Source organism: Balaenoptera acutorostrata, chromosome 2, assembly GCF_949987535.1.
Source record: "Balaenoptera acutorostrata chromosome 2, mBalAcu1.1, whole genome shotgun sequence".
Classification (NCBI taxonomy): Eukaryota; Metazoa; Chordata; class Mammalia; order Artiodactyla; family Balaenopteridae; genus Balaenoptera; species Balaenoptera acutorostrata.
The window spans coordinates 175,226,444-175,246,241 of record NC_080065.1 but is presented as its reverse complement, the minus strand read 5'-3'; the positions used below and the strand labels follow the sequence as shown (position 1 = coordinate 175,246,241).

General features: G+C 44.3%; 2 protein-coding genes across 2 annotated transcripts; one reads left to right on the top strand and one right to left on the bottom strand.

Moving 5' to 3' along the window:
- Positions 1-6,384: 6,384 nt before the first annotated feature.
- LOC103009521 (olfactory receptor 10H1) lies at positions 6,385-7,474 on the top strand. Its single transcript, XM_057541174.1, has one exon. It carries the CDS (start codon positions 6,385-6,387, stop codon positions 7,330-7,332), a length of 948 nt encoding a protein of 315 aa, XP_057397157.1. The 3' UTR covers positions 7,333-7,474.
- A 9,577-nt stretch (positions 7,475-17,051) lies between these two features.
- LOC103009233 (olfactory receptor 10H1-like) lies at positions 17,052-17,999 on the bottom strand. Its single transcript, XM_007183596.3, has one exon. The coding sequence runs from the start codon at positions 17,997-17,999 to the stop codon at positions 17,052-17,054; it is 948 nt and encodes a 315-aa protein (XP_007183658.3).
- Positions 18,000-19,798: the final 1,799 nt, after the last annotated feature.

Below are 19,798 nucleotides of genomic sequence, written 5' to 3'. Positions count from 1 at the left end.
TTTGGCAAAGCCGGGAGACTTTCTGTCACAGCTGGGGTGGGGAGGCTACTGGCATCTAGTGGGTAGAGACCAAGGATGCTGTTAAACGTCCAGCAATGCTCAGATAACCCCCACCACGAAGGATGATCCAGCCCCAAATGTCAACACTGCCAAGGCTGAGAAACATTGGTCTATAATAAACTAACATGAATATCACTCCAAAATGATGAGCAAAAATGCCAAGTTACAGAAAGGCACCTACAGAACAATCAGATCTATATTAAAACACATAGTATAAAAAATAGTTTGGTGGTTCATCAAAAAATTAAATATGGAATTACTCTATGACTCAGCACTTTTACTCCTAAGAGTATATCCCAAAGAAATGAAAATAATTCAATCAAATCTTTGTACACAAATATCCATAGCAGCACTATTCATGCACCCCAAAGGTGGAAACTACCCAAATACCCATTAATAGGTGAATGAATAAACAAAATGTGGTCCATACAATGGAATATGACTCAGCTATAAAAAGGAATGAAGCACTAATGCATGCTACATGATGGATGAATCTTCAAAGTATTACACTGAGTGAAAAAGCCAGACCCCAAAGGCTACATATTGTATCATTCCATTTGTATGAGATGCCCAGGACAGGCAAATCCACAGGGTAAGAAAGCAGATTAGTGGTTGCCAGGGGCTGGGGGGAGGAGGACTGCTAATGGAATGGGATCTCCCATTTCTTGAGGTGATGAAAATGTTCTAGAACTAGATAGAGATGGTGGTTGAATAACATTCTGAATATGCTACATGCAACAGAATTGTTCACTTTAAAGTGGTTAATTTTAAGTTATATAAATTTCACCTTAAAAATAAAAACAAAACCAAAAAAACCACCACAAAACCCCACAAGAGTACTCGTATTTTATGAGTTTGTGTTTGTTCACTTGCCACATGCATACAAAGGTCTGTAAGGATGCCCATCAAATTTATCATTGTGATCGCATGGCTGGCCACTGCATGACTTTTAGCCTGGTGTGCAGCGTTTCAATTATTTAATAAGAAGAAACACATATTTGTGTGCTGATTTAAAAAAATCTTTTAAAGACACTTAATTGAGCAAATGCTCTGAATGGGCAAGAAAGAAGGTGAAGAGGCATGTCGGGCAGCCTCTTCAGCATCAGTGGTCAATGGCAGGGCTGCTCTCCTGCCAATGTCAGGAGCCAAGGCTCTAAATCCCAGGTTTGTGAAGAATTAGGCTCTGCTTGAACCCCTGAGAAACTCAGGTAATTGACTTACCCCTGGCAGGCAGGGAGGAGAGAGGGAAAGTGATGACAGTTTCCCTGAGGTTGCCCAATGCATTGCAGGGTCCCCAAGGGTGCCAACATCCCTGTAACAGTGGCAGAGACAGAGGCCAGGGCATCACAGTGACAGAAGGCAGCAGGCAGGGGGCAGAGGCAGCATAAATAATGGCAGTCAGGCTCAGGTAAACTCCCCACACAGCTGGCATGCTCAGGGTGGCATGCCTTGCAACCCTCACCCTTACAGCCCTTACCTGCAAGGAAACGCCAAACCAGGACCTCCAGTTGGATTGAGGCAGAAGCAGGTGCAGAGTCTGGAACCCCAGGTGAGTCATCTTCCCTCTCTACCACTTGACCAGGAGAGACCTTGGGAGCCAGAATCTGTCACAGACAAGTAGAAGCCACCCTGTTTATAAAACTCCGTGTGTAATATGAGTCTATGGGTTGGGGCAATAGGCAGGGCTCTGCTTTCTAGCTTCAAGGTAATATGACGACTGCTTTGCAGGATAGGTGAGAAAACCAAGATGCAGAGAGAAAAGAGCTACCGCTCTAAGTTACCCAGAGCACCTGTCTGGCTTTTAACCTCTCTCCCTTCTCTGTCCTGGCCAAAATCCAATGGTAAAAGGATTGTGGGGAAGCAGAGAAAAGAGATAGTCAAGAGGATTCAGGATTGAGAGGCTCCAGTCACCCCCACCCCGAGGGTGTAAAGTGTCAGGGAAGCACCAGGCTGGACAGGTGTGATGATGGTAAGGAGTCAAGGATGAAAATAGGGAGAAAAAAGGGAGGCAGGAGGTGGCTGAGATGGGAGGGAGGATGCGGAGAGGGGAACCTAAACAGCTTCATGAGAAGAGAGAGCCAGGATGGGGGAAGACCCGTAAGGCAAGGTGGAGACGACGCAGACCTAGCCTGTGCTTCTCAGCCAGGGGCAGTTCTGCTCCCCAGGGCACATTTGACAATGTGTGAGGCTACTTTTGATGATCACAATTGGGAAATGATACTGGCATCTAGCAGGTGACAGAGATGGTGCTGAGCATCTTATAATGCACAGGACAGCTCCCAGCCACAAAAAATTATCAGTCCCTGAAGTCCCTAATGCTGAAGTTGGAAAACCCTGCCCCAGGGGTATTTGCGGACAGGACTGTCCATGGACAAATTTGGCCCCTGAGTTCCTGGGTGGGTAGCTGGCCCCACCGTGGGTTCCTCTAAGTGCAAGATAGCCAGATCACACTCTCTCTGGGGCTGTTCAGTTTACTTGCAGAGGAACCCGCTAGGTGTTCTCCTGGTGGATCAATGCCAGGAGAATTTAGTCCACTTCTCTGCCATCCGGGACCCACACCCATCATGGTTCTACGGCACACTCATCATGGTTTTTTACTTCAAAAAATCATATATACTACTGTGTATATGTCAATCCCAATCTCCCAATTTGTCCCTATCCCCCTTTCCTCCTTGGTAACCATAAGTTTGTTTTCAACATCTGTGACTCTATTTCTCTTTTGTAAATTAGTTCATTTGTACCATTTTTTTAAGATTCCACGTATAAGTGGTATCATATGATATTTTTCTTTCTCTGTCTGACTTCACTCAGTATGACAATGTCTAGGTCTATCCATGTCACTATACACAGAACTATATATAAAATAGATAACTAATAAGAACCTACTGTATAGCACAGGGAACTATTCTCAATAGTCTGCAATGACCTATATGGGAAAAGAATCTACAAAAATTGGGTATATGTATATGTAAAACTGATTTACTTTGCTGTACAGCAGAAACTAACACAACATTGTAAATCAACTATATTCCAATAAAAATTAATTTTAAAAAATTAGGAGACTTTACTTCTTAGAGCAGTTTTAGGTTTACAGAAAATTGAGCAGATAGTGCAAAGGATTTCCATATACCCTCTCTCTCCCTGCACACAGCTTCTTATTAACACCCTGCATTAGTGACACTGTGTTACAGTTGCTGAACCAATATTGACACATTATTATTGACTAAAGCCCACAGTTTCATTAGGGTTAACTCTTACTGCTGTATATCCTATGAGTTTTGACAAATGCACAATGTCCTGTATCCACCATTACAGTACCTATCATACAGAATTGTTTCACCACCTTAAAAAATCCCCTGAGTTCCACCTTTTCATCTCTCCCTCTCTCCCGCTGAGTCCCTGACACCCACCAATCTTTTTACTGTCTCCATAGTTTTGCCTTTACCCAGAATGAAGAGGCACCAATCTTAGCTGCATTCTGCATCTCCATCATCCCAGAAGGTGTATATGCAGCCCTGGGCCACGTCCCCAGGACATGGTGAGCATTTGCCTTCCCATAGTTCCCATCTCTTTCTTTTTTATGGATGTGATTTTTTGTGTGTGTGATCTAATTAATATGGGGAGGGAATGTGTGAATGGTCTGATATGGTGAAGCTGACATTTCCTTGGTCCTGTGAGTGGCCTCTGACATTCATAAACATCCAGCAGTAAATGGTGAGTATAACAGAGAGGTTAGGGAAAGATAGGCTTTGGGGTTATTCAGATGTAGGTTCAGATCCTGGCTCCCCCGCTCAGGAGCCATGGTCCCTTGGGCATGTGATGTGTCCTCTGTGGGATGCAGCTGCCATTTCTGTAAAACAGGGATCATAGCAGGTGCCTCATAATATTGGGGTGCAAATTTAATAAGAAACACATGAGCAGACGGGCCAACGTCCAATAAAGAGTAGCAATTCTCATCAAGAACTCAAAATCCAGTGCCAGAGACAGTTGCATCTCCAAGACGACACATTATAATGACGGCCCTGAAAAAGTTAAAAGCAAGTACTTTTAGACTCGCTCAGGTGTTGTTGTTTTGGAAGCACACAGGAATGAGTGATTAAATCTCTGTTGGGAAGAGATGTCCAGGAAGGCTGCACAGAGAAAGTGACATTTAAGCTGAGTCTTAAAGATGAACAGGTGTTTGCCAGTTGGAAAAGGGGAGGAACCAAGATCTGGGTAGAAGGAGCAGCTAAGGAATTACAACTGTACTCTCTAGATCATTGGTTCTCAACTGGGGGTGACTTTGCCCCCCACAGGGAAATCGGCAATGTCTAGAGACACTTTTGGTTGTTATTACTGAGCAGAGGTTACTGGCATCCAGCTGGTAGAGGCCGGAGATGATGTTAAACACCATAGAGTGTACAGGATACCTTCCCCGCATAGCAAAGAATGATCTGGCCCCAAATATCGAGAAACCTGGCACTAGACATTTGAAAGCCCAGAAGCCTGTGAGCACAGCCCACATGATCTCTGTCTCACCTATTCAGGCTCTTCTTGGAGGCACTTGTTTCCAAGTCATCCACTTTGATTTGCCCCTCTAGGATCTCAGAGTATCAGGGCTGAGTGGGGCCACTGGGGCTACCATCCTGGGGACCTACAGGCAGGTGCTAACTCAGAAGTGAAGGAATGATGCAAGTTACTCCAAAGGAAGGAGGCCAAGAAACTCTGGAAACCAGTGATGTTTGGGGAAAGCAACCTCCAGTCACCAAAGTTTCTGGTCCCCCTTCATGTATCATTATTAACCTGTCAGGGCTTGGTCTAGGACCTGAGCCCACTTAAGATGGTATTTCCTATTTTCCTATTATTTAATTGTAGTAAAATACATGTAACTTACAATTTACCATCCTAGACATATTATAGCATACAATTTAGTGGCATTAAGTACATTCATGATGTTGTATGAACACCATCTATGTATTTCCAGAACCTTCTCAGCACCCCCAAAGGATACCCTATACCCACTAACAGTCACTCCCCTTTCTCCCCTTCCTCCAGCCCCTGGAAACCACTGATATGCTTTAAACTCCTACATGAATGTCCATAGCAGTACTATTCACAAGAGTGAAAAAATGGAAACAACCTACATGCACATCAATAGAGTGAATGAATAAACAAAATGTGGTATCCATAAAGTAATATTGTTTGCCCATAAAAAGAAATGAAGTTCTGACGACGCTACAAATGGGTGAACCTCAAAAATATCATGCTGAGTGAAAAAAGCCAGACAGCAAAGGTCACATAGTGTATGATTCTGTTTATATGAAATGTCCAGCACAGGCAAAATCATAGAGATAGAAAGCAGATTAGTGGTTCACTGCCTTTTACTTGGCAGTACCTAATAAAAAAAAGATCACTCAGAAATTGTTATTTATAAAAAGACATTGAAATCTCATTAAATTGAAGTTATTTACTGAGCATGGACCATGTACATTTGCTCACTGAGAGTATTGATTTAATTATCATATGTAGCACCTACTGTTTTCCAGGTCACAATCCGGGAATAACTCATTAGTTCTCTGAACAATTATTTGAAGCAGGTAGAGAGAAATGAAGGAATAGAGAGGTAAAGAAACTTGCTCAAGTTTACACAGTGGGTAGATCAGGGATTCGAACTCCTTGACTCCCTCATCCCTTTCTTTGATGGCTATGTTGCATTGCCTCAGAAGGTACAGATGTACCTCCTGGGATCTTGAAAACAACTCGAACATTATTTCTACACAGTCTCTTGCTACTGATTCATTGTATTGATGACTCCAGAGGAAGAATCTGATTGGTTCGTCTTAAGTTTGAGATGTACACTGGTCCAAAGTGTTGTAGCCATGGGTAGGTAGGTCTTGTGGTATCTGAAGCTATGGGAAGAAAAGGATTTATCATAAGGGAGAGGAAGGCAATGGCTGGAAGCTCTGGTGAAGGAATATTTATATTATCGGAGGTAACCAGAGGGAGAGAGGTGTATAGCCTTTGGAGAAAGTCAGCCATGTGTTCAAGTCTTAACTCTGCCATTTTGGCAGCTCACCTTGAACAAGTTGCTTAGCATTTAGCATCCCAATATTCTCAGTGAGTATTCTCAAGACACTCGAAATGAGGTGATCAAATCAGCACCTCCCCCACTACATTGATGAGAAGATTAAACCATAGGAGGCACAGAGTAGGAACTCAACCAAATCTACCTGTCATTTTTCAGGAGCAGCCCCTTGGGCAGGGCCAGAATGGTGGAAGCTGATGACCTTCCTCCATCCAGTAGCTGACCTCTGCAGGTCACACCTCACTGCAGGCACAGCGTCCATGCAGGGAGCCAACCTCTCAGCAGTGACTGAATTCATCCTCATCGGCTTCTCCACCTTCCCCCACCTTCAGCTGATGTTCTTCCTGCTCTTCCTGCTGATGTACCTGTTCACGCTGCTGGGGAACCTCTTCATCATGGTCACCATCTGGAGCGAGCGCAGCCTCCACACGCCCATGTACCTCTTCCTGTGCGCCCTCTCCATCTCCGAGATCCTCTACACCGTTGCCATCATCCCGCGCATGCTGGCCGACCTGCTCTCCACCCACCACACCATCGCCCTCATGGCCTGTGCCAGCCAGATGTTCTTCTCCTTCATGTTTGGCTTCACCCACTCCTTCCTGCTCACCGTCATGGGCTACGACCGCTACGTGGCCATCTGCCACCCCCTGCGCTACAACGTGCTCATGAGTCCCCGTGACTGTGCCTGCCTGGTGGCCTGGTCCTGGGCTGGAGGCTCCATCGTTGGGTTACTGGTGACATCTGCCATTTTCCAACTCACCTTTTGTGGACCCAGTGAGGTCGGCCATTTTGCTTGTCATGTGCCCCCACTATTGAAGTTGGCCTGTGGTACTGATGTACAAGTAGTGGCCATGGGCGTGGGCCTGGTGTGTATCACTGCCCTGCTGGGCTGCTGTCTCCTCATCCTCCTCTCTTATGCCTTCATCGTGGCCGCCATCTTGAGGATCCCCTCAGCCGAGGGCCGGCACAAGGCCTTCTCCACGTGTGCGTCCCACCTCACCGTGGTGGTCATGCACTATGGCTTTGCCTCTGTCATCTACCTCAAGCCCAAGGGTCCCCAGTCTCTGGAAGCAGACACTCTGATGGGCACCACCTACACAGTCCTCACTCCCTTCCTCAGCCCCATCATCTTCAGCCTCAGGAACAAGGAGCTGAAGAATGCCATGAAAAAGACCTTCCTTAGCAAACTCTACCCAGAAAAAATGTGATTATCTGGGAGGAATTCCTTCGAAATAGCTAAATTGGGTTACCACATGCTACCTTTAGAGATGACACCCTGTAAGCATGTAATAACCTATATTTGTCTGATGCTTTATGGTTTACAAGGACCCTGTAGGCAACATCCAAATGTTTGCAAAGTGGTTAAACAGCCTCATGAATGTATTCAGGGTGGAAAGATGTATGAGTTGATAACACATAGAAAGTCAGATTCATTGATTATCTGTTGCAGGACATTTTGTCAGATAGCCTTAAACCTGGAATCTGTTCTTCTCCTGCCAGAAACCAGGGTGGTCTAATTACTCCCAGCACCATCAACCCATACGGCAAAGAGAAATGCAATAGTTCAGGCCTCCACCCTCCTCTAAGCAGCAACAGGTAGTTACAACCCAACTTTTGTGAGGCTACAGAAGACTAAGCCAGATTACAGCAGAGGACAGCAAAACACCCTAAATTTCAGCATTGTGCATATCTGTAATAAGCAGACTCAGAAAATGTTGAGGATACCCCCACGTTTCAAGTGTGAATCTTGAGCAGCTGCAGAGAGACAGAGAAGTCTCTATAGTTAGGTCAAGGAAAGAAGTCTCACGGTGAGAAATCACCTGCTGTGTTAGAAAGTGACTTGGCACATAGGCCAGTGGGTAACTGTTTGTTGAACGGCAATAATGAGTGCAGAGCCCAGAATGAAGGTGTATCCAATGGTCACACTGGTTTAATGATCCCCCATGGGTGTGAGGGGAGATTTAAGGTTGACCATACTCAATATTACTTATAATTTCTTGAAAATCCATGTATTCAAGCGAATGGCAGATACTGTATGATATCTCTTATAAATGGAATCTTAAAAAGGTAAACTTGTAAAAACAGAGAGTAGAATGATGGTTGTCAGGGGCTGAGGGGTGGGGGAATTGGGGAGATGCTGTTTAAGGGCACAAATTTGCAAACAGTAGATCAACCAGAAGACAAACAAGATCTGGGGGTCAAAAACACAGCATTGTGAGTATAGATAGTAATACTGTATTATAAATTTCAAAGTTGCTAAGAGACTAGATCTTAATCTTTCCCACCCCCCAAAGAGATATGATAATTATGTGACATGATAGAGGTGTTAGCTAATACTACAGTGGTAATCATATTGCAATATATAAATGTATCCCTTCAGCACATTGTACACCCTAAACTTATACACTGTTATATGTCAATTATATCTCAATTAAAAGTCTCTTGACAAATTTATAACTTTTCAGAATATGAATTTATGCACTAAAAATAGCAATTTATAATACTTAATGGACACTAGTTTACGGTGATACAGTTTTGTACAACAATAAATGTAATTATCATGCATAAGTAATAGTCAATTAGCCAAAGTTAAAAAAACATGTAAGTTGAATCGTAAACTATACATCATTTCCCTAAAGTTGAATTCAGTCTTTCTCTATAACTTGAGCAGTAAAAACATCTCATGTTACTATGCAGTGGGAAGATGTGGAAAAAATTCCAGTCAAAACTGAGGATCCTAGATCATCCTCCTTTGCATAATGTACTCCATGTTTCATGTTACCCCTCAAATACATTACCTCATTACAGCCTCACAACTGGATATCAGGGCAGATAAACTCACATCCACTTCACTTGACAGAGGGGAAACTGAGGCTCAAAACTGTTGCATGATTCATCCAAGATGACACAAGTTAGAAGGGCCAGGTTTCCCTTGTGGGTCTTTTCTGATTCCCAGGCTTTTCCATCCAGTGCTTCACACAGCATTCTCCTACAATGGGTTTTGTGAGTCCCCCATCCAAGGAGGACTAGCCCATTTTCGAATCAATCTCGTCAGTATCCTAAGAGCCTTTTTTTAAAAATTAATTAATTAATTTATTTTTGGCTGTGTTGGGTCTTCGTTTCACGTGAGGGCTTTCTCTAGTTGCGGCGAGCGGGGGCCGCTTTTCATCGCGGTGCGCGGGCCTCTCACTGTCGCAGCCTCTCTTGTTGCGGAGCACAGGCTCCAGACGCGCAGGCTCAGTAATTGTGGCTCACGGGCCCAGTTGCTCCGCGGCATGTGGGATCTTCCCAGACCAGTGCTCGAACCCGTGTCCCCTGCATTGGCAGGCAGATTCTCAACCACTGCACCACCAGGGAAGCCCCCTAAGAGCCTCTTAAACCACAGGTGGGCAATTGGAGCCCATCATAAACTGGAGTGTGCAACCTTGGGACACTGATGGAATATTTCTATAGATTCCAGATTTTAAAGTTTTGGACTCGTAGGAATTCCTGAGTTACTCTTTCACATTGATCCTGAGATGATCCCCTCCCCTGGCAACAAAGAAAGTCTAGACAAGAATATAAGCTAGGTTCTTTCATTTTGTTCATTAAAGTCAACTCGGCCTCTGAACCTACTAATAACCAAATGGAAAGAAAACCTGGAATGTGATTGGGTATCCACAATGAATCGGGCACTCAATGTCTTATGCTAACTTATTATGATTCATTAGGCTATCAGCTTCCTGAGGTCAGGAAATCTGTCCATCTTGCCCACCGTCACACCCAGCACCAGCATAGTACTTGGAAGATATAATTGATTAACTGATATTTCCTGGGTGGACCAGTGTAATCCACAGAATACTATACAAACCAGAATGTTGGCTTGTAATGTTTACTATGAGAAACCTCACTGCCCTCCAAAGCAGTGGGAAACAGTGTGTGAAAAGCTGTGTTGAGGTCAGGATAAGCTGAGTTTAAATCTTGCCTCCCTAATTAGATGGATATCTAATTAGATTGAAACCTAATTAGATAGACATCTTATATATTCCACATCTGAGTAAATAATGGAATGTTCAGAGCTGTGACATTTAAGTTTGTAAAACTTAGATATATCCATTAATAATGGACGGTTAAACAAATACTGGTTCATTCATAAATGGAACACAAGTCAGCCATTAAAACCATTCAGTCCTTGGACTTCATCAGCATCCTCTCTCCCTGGGGATCCCACCTAGTACCATGTGTTTATGTACCTTATGCACACAGGTGATCCCCAGATTCTTATATTTATTCCTATCCAACTGCCTATTCAATATCTCCAAGTGGATATCTAGTAGGCATCTCAAACTTAATGTATCCAGACCTTGGATGTTCTTGTTGACATTATCATACTTACTTTTTCTCTCTCCCTCCCTCACTTTGTCCATCCCTCCCTCCTTTCCTCTGTTCTTTTCCTCTCCTTTTCTCTCTTTTCCTCTTCCACTCCCTCTCTCTCCCTCCCTCTTTTCCCCTCTCTTCCCATCTCCTTCTCCCTCTCTCTCTCTCTCCCCACCCCCCTCTCCTTCACACACACACACACACACACACACACATCATTCTCCCACAGTCTTTCTTATCTAAGAAAAGAGAAACTCAGATTTCAATTCCTTGGAGTCTTTTCTGCTCAAATATCATAGAGCCCTTCTTTAACCATACTACACAAAATAGAAACACCCCTGGCCATGTCCTACCCTCCTGATCTGCTTTACTTGTCTCCCACATGCTTATTACCTCCTGACATGTATCTGCTTAATGAAGTCTGTCTCTGCCAACTGGAATGTTGCTCTGAGGAGGTCAAGGACTCTTGGTTCATTTTGTCCACTGCTGTATTCCTACACAGCATATGGTAGGCTTTCAAAAATTTGTTAACTAAATTAATTTAGGAGAATGAAGGTAACAGTTAGGTGCTATTTTTCCCATCCAATCAGATGGACAAAAAATTTTCAAACTTATTAACACTGTTGGAGTGGGCATGGGGAAATTTGCTCTCATGTGTTGCTGTGTGTCCATAGGCAGGTCAATTCCCTTCTCCGAGCGCACCCTGTAATGATGAAAAAGCACCTACCTTCTAAGACAGTTATGAGACTGAAGTAAGACAATGTTTGTGAAGGGCTTAGCGTGGTGCCTGGCACATGGATATGCTCAATAAACAGTAGTTAGGATGATATTATAATTTCAAGTTTTGCTTAATGAGCTTGGAAACAGAGGCGTTGGTTGAGGAACTGTTCAGTTGTCCACCAACTTTGACCATCACCTGGGTTATCAATGTGGCCAAAGGAGTGGGACCTCAATGGAGAGCATTTTTGTCTAGAAGGGGGTGCTGTTGGCAGAAGTTCTACACCAACTGAGCTTCCTGACCTCCCCCTTTCTCCCAGGATCCCCTTCTACACAAACAGCCTCATTTCTATGGCTACTAGTCTCTAAGCGTGGTCTCCACGACTCATCTCTATGGCAACAGCTGATGGGCAGGGAGACAGGTGATACCTTGCACTCTAAAGAGAAAAGAAAGAGTTGCTCAGAATTGTAAATAGGGCTGTGCAGTGGGTAAGTGATGAAGCAAAGTGGCTTTGGTTAAATCACATGTAATCTCTCAGCCTCAGTTTCCCATCATTAAAATAGGTTTAATAATAAGGTAGCCACCTCTTAGGATAGTTCTGAGAATTAAATCATATCTAGGTAGGGTAATTGACAGTGACTGGCAACCAATAAGCACTTAATAAATGCCAGATTTTTAAGATTTATTTAATAATTAATTATTTTCTGTGTGTTAAATCCTGTGCTAGTTTTGGGAGTACAGAGATGGGTCTGTTGCTAGCCTCTCTCTTTGAAGAGTTTACACAGTGCTTGGTGGAAAGACACACAGAGAAATGTCAGGGCTCTCACCAAGATATGGCCCAGGTGCTAAGGGCCACAAAAAGGGGTGTGACTCTGCAGCTTGGGATGCATCAGCCAAGTCTTCCCTCATTTCTGTCCTCAAGTGGCTCTCAGAGCCTCCAGAGGACACTTGGAAGTTTCTGTAGACATTTTTGATTATTACAACTGAAAGAGGAGGAGATGTGTTACAATATCTAGTGGGTAAAGGTAATGGTTGCTGCTCAACATCCTGCAATGCACAGAACAGACCCCACTACAAAGAATGAGCCAACCTCAAGTGTCAACCATTCCAAGGATGATAAACCCTGCTTACTTACTTAACAAACATTTATTGATTATCTACTGTGTGCCAGGCATGTTTTCAGATGCCACTGGGGATTCAACATGGAACTGATTAGATGTGACACTGATCTCAGTGCTTGCAGCTGAGAGAGGAAGATGTGGCTATTAAACAAATAATCACACTAATTAATATATATGATACATTGTGATAAAAGCTATGAGGAAAGAAAGAAGTTGCTATGAGTGCTTATAATAGGAGTGGTGACTCAGTATGGGGAAATCAGGGAAGGCTTTCCTGAGGAGGTGACATTTAAGGTCAAACCTATGGATGTGTAGGTTATGCCAGCGGAAGGGTATTCCAGGTAGAAGCAGCAGCATGGGCAAAGCCTGTAAGGTCTGAGTGTGCTTGGTTTATTGCAGGAATAACCAGGACGTTAGAGAGGCTGAAGACCTGGGAAGGGCTGGGGTGTAATGTTGAAGATGAAGCATGGACCTGACCACAGGAGAATTTGTACTGTGTCCCAAGGGTATAAACAGACAGGTGATTTTTCAAGTTTTTCCTTTAGAAAGATCCTTCTGGCTGCTGGACAGAGACAGCTTGTGGGGGTTGAGGGTGGAGGAGAAGAAAAACATCCTTGAGGAGGGGACTAGACTTTCATCCACAAGCACGGCTGTCAGGGTCAACACTGGGGAAGAGCAGAACAAGAGAAGAGAAGGCAGGAGGTTGCCTCACTCAGGCTGGTCTTTGCCTTGAGCAGTTAGCATGGAAGCCCACGGTGGCCCCATTAGCGCTGGAATGGGGTGGGGGGTCCCCTAAAGTCTGGCGATCTCTCCATCAGCAGCCTTTCTCTGTGCTCCAGGCCCTTTCATCACCTCTCCGGGCTCTGACCCCACCTTGAGGATACCAAAGCGTGTGGCACAGCGGGTACCATTAGTAAGGAATGGCAAACAGCTAGGAATGCAGGGGGTGGAAGAACATAAGAAAGTGGAAGCTGAATAATAGAGGGGAAGTGAGGACAGGCCCTCGGGGGGCGGGGTGGTCGTAGCCAACACTAGTGGGCAGAGGGGCAGGGCTGTCTTCACTCCTGTGATGGGAGGGTCATCACCCAAAGATGCTGGTTGTGTTTACACTGATGTTTTGGCATTTATCTCTATTTTCCATCACCAGATAAGTGAATGATGGCTTTAAATTTATAAACTGTTGCAGGGAAAATAAAGGCAAAGTATTTTCGGGGGTTGGGGGAGATAGGGATGTCTAACGGTATCAAGACTAGGGTCAGGCAAGTGAGACACTCACATTGACAACTAAATTTAGGGGGTCACCACAAAATTCAGTAATTAAGATAGATCATATCTTATGCAATATTTTACAAAATCAAAATTAATGCAAAAAATTCACGACAAACAATATATCAACATTTTAAATAAAGACAGGAAGCAGCACTGCAGTTTCACGACCCTGCCTCATTCTTCTAGCCCTGACCCAGCCCTTGGGTCTAGAATATGCCACTTAGAGAAACAACATGCATTCACTAAGTTCAACTTCTTTGGTCATTTTAAATTTACAATACAACTAATAGTAAATAAAGTAAAGGAGTAAAAATATGGTTTATTTAAATTTCAGAAAGTGTTGTCATTGGTCAATCAAAGTAGAGTAAGTTGATTTTTTCTATTATGACCACAGGGAACCACACCGTCACTTCTTGGATATAATTCAGAAGTCACCTTTGCTGTCAGCTCCTTCATATTCACATAGTGTGACTCTTACATATTTCCAGGGACAATCGGTATATTCGAAAAGTCTCCAGATCTGTGATTTGCCAAAGAGCACTGGCTACACCTCAAGGCTTGTGCTGGCCACTTAAACATTCCTTGCACGTGACAGCTTCAAGAGGGGCAGTCCTTATATCTGGTATTCCTTCACCATGTATAGGGGAAGCAAAGGATGTCCCCAAATATTGCTAATTAATTATCTTAAGTGTTCTCAATATAACCCAGGAACTTGGCTTTAAAAGGATTCAGTTCTTTTTGTTTAGTTTGTTTGTTTGTTTTAGCTCAAGCAACTTCATGTTTAAACATGACACTCTTTTCCATATTAATACCACCGCTAAGGAAAACCAAACACAGAATGCCTATAGCCTGTTTTTGTCAAGGTTAGGTTATGTCTCCCCAGTCCTCTCACATTGGGTGTTTCTTCCTAACCCCCTGAGGTCAGCATATTTTCAAGGTCTGGGCTTATTTCATTTGGTGCCTGCTAAAACCGGTCTTTTCTTTCCAATCCAGGTTTTCTTCCCTTCCTGGAACAGCTGGCCTCCCCTCCTCATAACCCCTGAGAAGTGTATGCTTCTGAGCCCCAGCTCCAACTGAAGCTTTTTTCCACTTCAGGAGAAAAATTTAGCTAGCAGACTTAATCTCTTTACATCTCAATTTCCTCATCTTGAAAATGGAACTAATAATCTGACCTCCCTCGTGGAGTAAAAGAACTGATGTGTGTAAAGAATTTAAGACCTTACCTGTCTTTATCCATCAGGGAAATGCTAATCAAAACCACAATTAGATACCTCTAGAATGACTACAGTCAGAAAGTTAGATAACAACAAATGCTGGTGAGGATGTGGAGAAATTGGAACCCTCATACGCTGCTGCTGGGGATGAAAAATGGTTCAACCTCTTTAGAAACGAGTCTAGCAGTTCCTCAAATAACTAAACATAGAGTTACCATATGCCCCATCCATTTCACTGAAAGGTATATACCTCCCAAAATGAAAACATAGGTCCACGCAAAAACGTGTACATGAATGTTTATAGCAGAAACACTCATGGTGGCCAAATTGTGGAAACAACCAAAAAATGTATCAACAGATGGATGGATAAACAAAAATGTCATATATCCAAACAATGCAACTTTATTCAGCTATAAAAAAAGGAATGAAATTAGTGATACATGCTGTGACATGGATAAACTTGGAAAACATGCTACATGAAAGAAGCCAGACACAAAATGATAAATATCGTATGAATCCATGTATATGAAATGGCCAGATAAGTCAAATCTATAGAGACAGTAGATTCGTGGTTGCTTAGGACTGGAAGGAAAGGAAGAAAGAGAGGTGATAGCTAAAAGGTACAGCTTTCTTTTGGAGGTGAGGAAAATGTTCTAAATTCGCTGTGGTAATGATTACACATATCTTCATATGGGTATGTTATATGGTATGCAAAGTACATTTCAATACAGGTATTTTTTTAAAGACCATAATAGCTGATGATAAATGCTCAACAAATGGGAAGCTGTTATCTTCATAACTATTAAAAAGAAAGGAAGAAAGGGAGGAAGGAAGGAGGGAGAGAGGGAAAGGGGGAAGGGAGGGAGAGAGAGAGAGAGAAAGGGTGAGACAGAAAAGCTACTTCTGCCTCCAACCCAAATATGTGGCTTCATTTTTGAGCTAAGGATTCTTTAGAGCAGTGGTTCCCAAAGTGTCATCCTCAGACCAGCTGCAGCGTCACCTGGGAGCTTGTTAGAAATGAAGATTCTAGAGTCCCCCCTGCCCAACCACACAGACCTACTGAATTAGACACTCTGAGGTGAGACCCAGCAGCCTGATTCTGATGTGCTCTCAAGTTGGAGACCCATTACTACAGAAGACTCACTCAGCCGACCCCATTCTACATCCATGAACCTACCTGGCTTCTTGATTTTGGACAAGTACCAAACCTCACTGTGTCCATTGCCTCATTTAAAAATGTAGCGTAACCCAAAGCAGCTACCTGATTCTGCCTGAGCACTTCCCTTGAAGCAGGCCCAGCCTGTGGATGCATCCCCCCAATCTATCTGACTCCACAACCCATGAAAGGGAAATGGATTTTTATTGAGGATTTCAAGGGTGTCCAGAATGGGGATTTACATCAGGTACTTTATTAACCTTATAAAATGTCCATTTATGTCCCTGCTCTTTCCCTGTATTTCTTCACCAGCCACTGGGTCCATCATCCCCTCCTAGGTTCCCATCAACTGCTAGCAATCTGGTTTTTCTACCTGTTCCTCCCCTATTCCTCAAACCAGCCACCACTTCATCTTCCCTCTCCCATGTCTTCCCCCATCTCTTTCCATATTGCTTATCTTAGAAGGAGAAGTTCAGATCCCCTCTCTCTTCTGTCTATAATTTGTATCCTTAGACCTATCATTCACTCAGCCAAAAAAAGCAACTCATAGGAGAAGACACCCTACCTCCAAAAATGTGAAGACGTGAAATGAAAAACAACAACAGTCAACAATGCTCTCCTTCCCTCAATATGATACATGAGAGAGATGAGGTCTCCAAAGCATAGAGTGCAGTTCTTGATACACAGCAGGCACGAGATCACTGTCGCTGTTTATGTCATCATTGTTTTAGGTAGAGCAAGCATCCCTCCTTCACACAGTGAAGATAAATTATGCACGCAGGTTCCCCAACACAGGACATGGGCGTCCCCTCTTTCATGCTGCTCTCAGGCACAGTAAACAGGAGGAAGTTGACTCACAAGGTCAATATTGGGGAGATTGTGACTCCAGTGGATGCAGGAGGAATGAGGTCAACCAGACTGGGGAAAAGGAGAGAAAGCAGACATCTAACATTTATAGAGAAGTTGCTGAGTGGGGACGAGTGGAAATTCACAAACAGGAATCATCACCAGTGCAGCACGATTATTCCCATTTTACAGATGATAGACTGAAGTGCCTCTACGTGCCACATCTCCTGCTACAAAACCTGCCATTTCAGGAGCTATGGAGAAACAATTTGTTGAGGAAGGTCTTCTTCATGGCGTTCTTCAGCTCCTTGTTCCTGAGGCTGAAGATGATGGGGCTGAGGAAGGGAGTGAGGACTGTGTAGGTGGTGCCCATCAGGGTGTCTGCTTCCAGAGACTGGGGACCCTTGGGCTTGAGGTAGATGACAGAGGCAAAGCCATAGTGCATGACCACCACGGTGAGGTGGGACGCACACGTGGAGAAGGCCTTGTGCCGGCCCTCGGCTGAGGGGATCCTCAAGATGGCGGCCACGATGAAGGCATAAGAGAGGAGGATGAGGAGACAGCAGCCCAGCAGGACAGTGACACACACCAGGCCCACGCCCATGGCCGCGGTGGAGACATTGTCCCCACAGGCTAACGTCGCTAGAGGTGGCATGTGGCAGAAGACATGGTGGATCACATTGGGTCCACAGAAGGTGAGGTAGAAAATGGCTGATGTCACCACTAGCCCCATGACTGAGCCTCCAGCCCAGGACCAGGCCACCAGGCAGGCACAGCCACGGGGACTCATGAGCACGTTGTAGCGCAGGGGGTGGCAGATGGCCACGTAGTGGTCGTAGCCCATGACGGTGAGCAGGAAGGAGTGGGTGAAGCCAAACGTGAAGGAGAAGAACATCTGGCTGGCACAGGCCATGAGGGCGATGGTGTGGTGGGTGGAGAGCAGGTCGGCCAGCATGCGTGGGATGATGGCGAAGGTGTAGAGGACCTCGGAGATGGAGAGGGCGCACAGGAAGAGGTACATGGGCGTGTGGAGGCTGCGCTCGCTCCAGATGGTGACCATGATGAAGAGGTTCCCCAGCAGCGTGAACAGGTACATCAGCAGGAAGAGCAGGAAGAACATCAGCTGAAGGTGGGGGAAGGTGGAGAAGCCGATGAGGATGAATTCAGTCACTGCTGAGAGGTTGGCTCCCTGCATGGACACTGTGCCTGCAGTGAGGTGTGACATGCAGAGGTCAGCTACTGGATGGAGGAAGGTCATCAGCTTCCACCATTCTGGCCCTGCCCAAGGGGCTGCTCCTGAAAAATGACAGGTAGATTTGGTTGAGTTCCTGCTCTGTGCCTCCTGTGGTTTAATCTTCTCATCAGTGCAGTGGGGGAGGTGCTGATTTGATCACCCCATTTTGAGTGTCTTGAGAATACTCACTGAGAATATTGGGATGCTAAATGCTAAGCAACTTGTTCAAGGTGAGCTGTCAAAATGGCAGAGTTAAGACTTGAACACATGGCTGACTTTCTCCAAAGGTTATACACCTCTCTCCCTCTGGTTACCTCCGATAATATAAATGTTCCTTCACCAGAGCTTCCAGCCATTGCCTTCCTCTCCCTTATGATAAATCCTTTTCTTCTCATAGCTTCAGATACCACAAGACCTACCTACCCATGGTTACAACACTTCGGACCAGTGTACATCTCTAACTTAAGATGAAGCAATCAGATTCTTCCTCTGGAGTTATCCATGCAATGAATCAGAAGCAAGAGACTGTGTAGAAATAATGTTCTAGTTGTTTTCCAGATCCCAGGAGGTGCATCTGTACCTTCTGAGGCAATGCAACATAGCCATCTGACAAAGGGATGAGGGAGTCAGCCAACCTGTGTTCGAACCCCTGCTCTGCCTGCTGTGTAAACCTGAGCAAGTGTCTTAACTTCTTTGTACCTCCATTTCCCCCTACTTAACTCAAAGTGTTGTTGTGAGAATTAAATGAGTTATTCTTGGACTTGATCTGGAAAACAGTAGGTGCTACCTATGATAATTAACTCAATACACTCAATGAGCAAATGTATATGATCTGTGCTCAGTAAATAACAATTCAGTGTCTCTTTATGAATAACAATTTTAAATCCTTTTTAAAAATAAATTTATTTATTTTATTTATATTTATTTTGGGCTGCATTGGGTCTTGTTGTTGTGCGCAGGCTTTCTCTAGTTGCAGCGAGTGGGAGCTCCTCTTCATTGCGCACACGGGCTTCTCATTGTGTGCCTTCTCTTGTTGCAGAGCACGGGCTCTAGGCACACGGGCTTCAGTAGTTGTGGCTCGCAGGCTCTAGAGCGCAGGCTCAGTAGTTTTGGCGCACAGGCTTAGTTGCATCCGTGGCATGTGGGATCTTCCTGGACCAGGGCTCGAACCCATGTCCCCTGCATTGGCAAGCAGATTCTTAACCACTGTGCCACCAGGGAAGCCCCAAATCTTTTTTTTTTAATTAGGCTATGTCAAGTTAAAAGGCAGCTAACCACTAATCTTTTTTCTGTCTCTATGGATTTGCCTGCTCTGGACAAGTCGTCTAAATGTAATCATATACTCTGTGGACTTTGGGGTCTGGCTTCTTTCACTCAGCATAATGTTTTTGAGGTTCACCCATGTTGTAGCATTGTCATAACTTCATACCTTTTTATGGCTGAGCAATATTCCATTGTATCGACAGACCACATTTTGTTGATCTATTCACCCACTGATGGACGTTTGGTTCTTTTCCACTTTTTCACTATAGTGAATAGTGCTGCTATGAATATTTATGTAAGAGTTTAAGGCATATCAATGGTTGCTGGGGACTAGGGGAAGGGGATAAATGGGAGTGACTTCTAATGGATATGGGGTTTCCTTTGGGGGTGCTGAGAAGACTCTGGAACTAGATAGATGGTGCTTGTACAACATCGTGAATGCATTTAATGCCACTGAATTGTATGCTATAAAATGGTTAAAATGGTAAATTTTATGT

Excerpts from the sequence above, each read along its gene's own strand:
- LOC103009521 (XM_057541174.1), top strand. The coding sequence starts at position 6,385 with ATGCAGGGAGCCAACCTCTCAGCAGTGACTGAATTCATCCTCATCGGC.
- LOC103009233 (XM_007183596.3), bottom strand. The coding sequence starts at position 17,999 with ATGCAGGGAGCCAACCTCTCAGCAGTGACTGAATTCATCCTCATCGGC.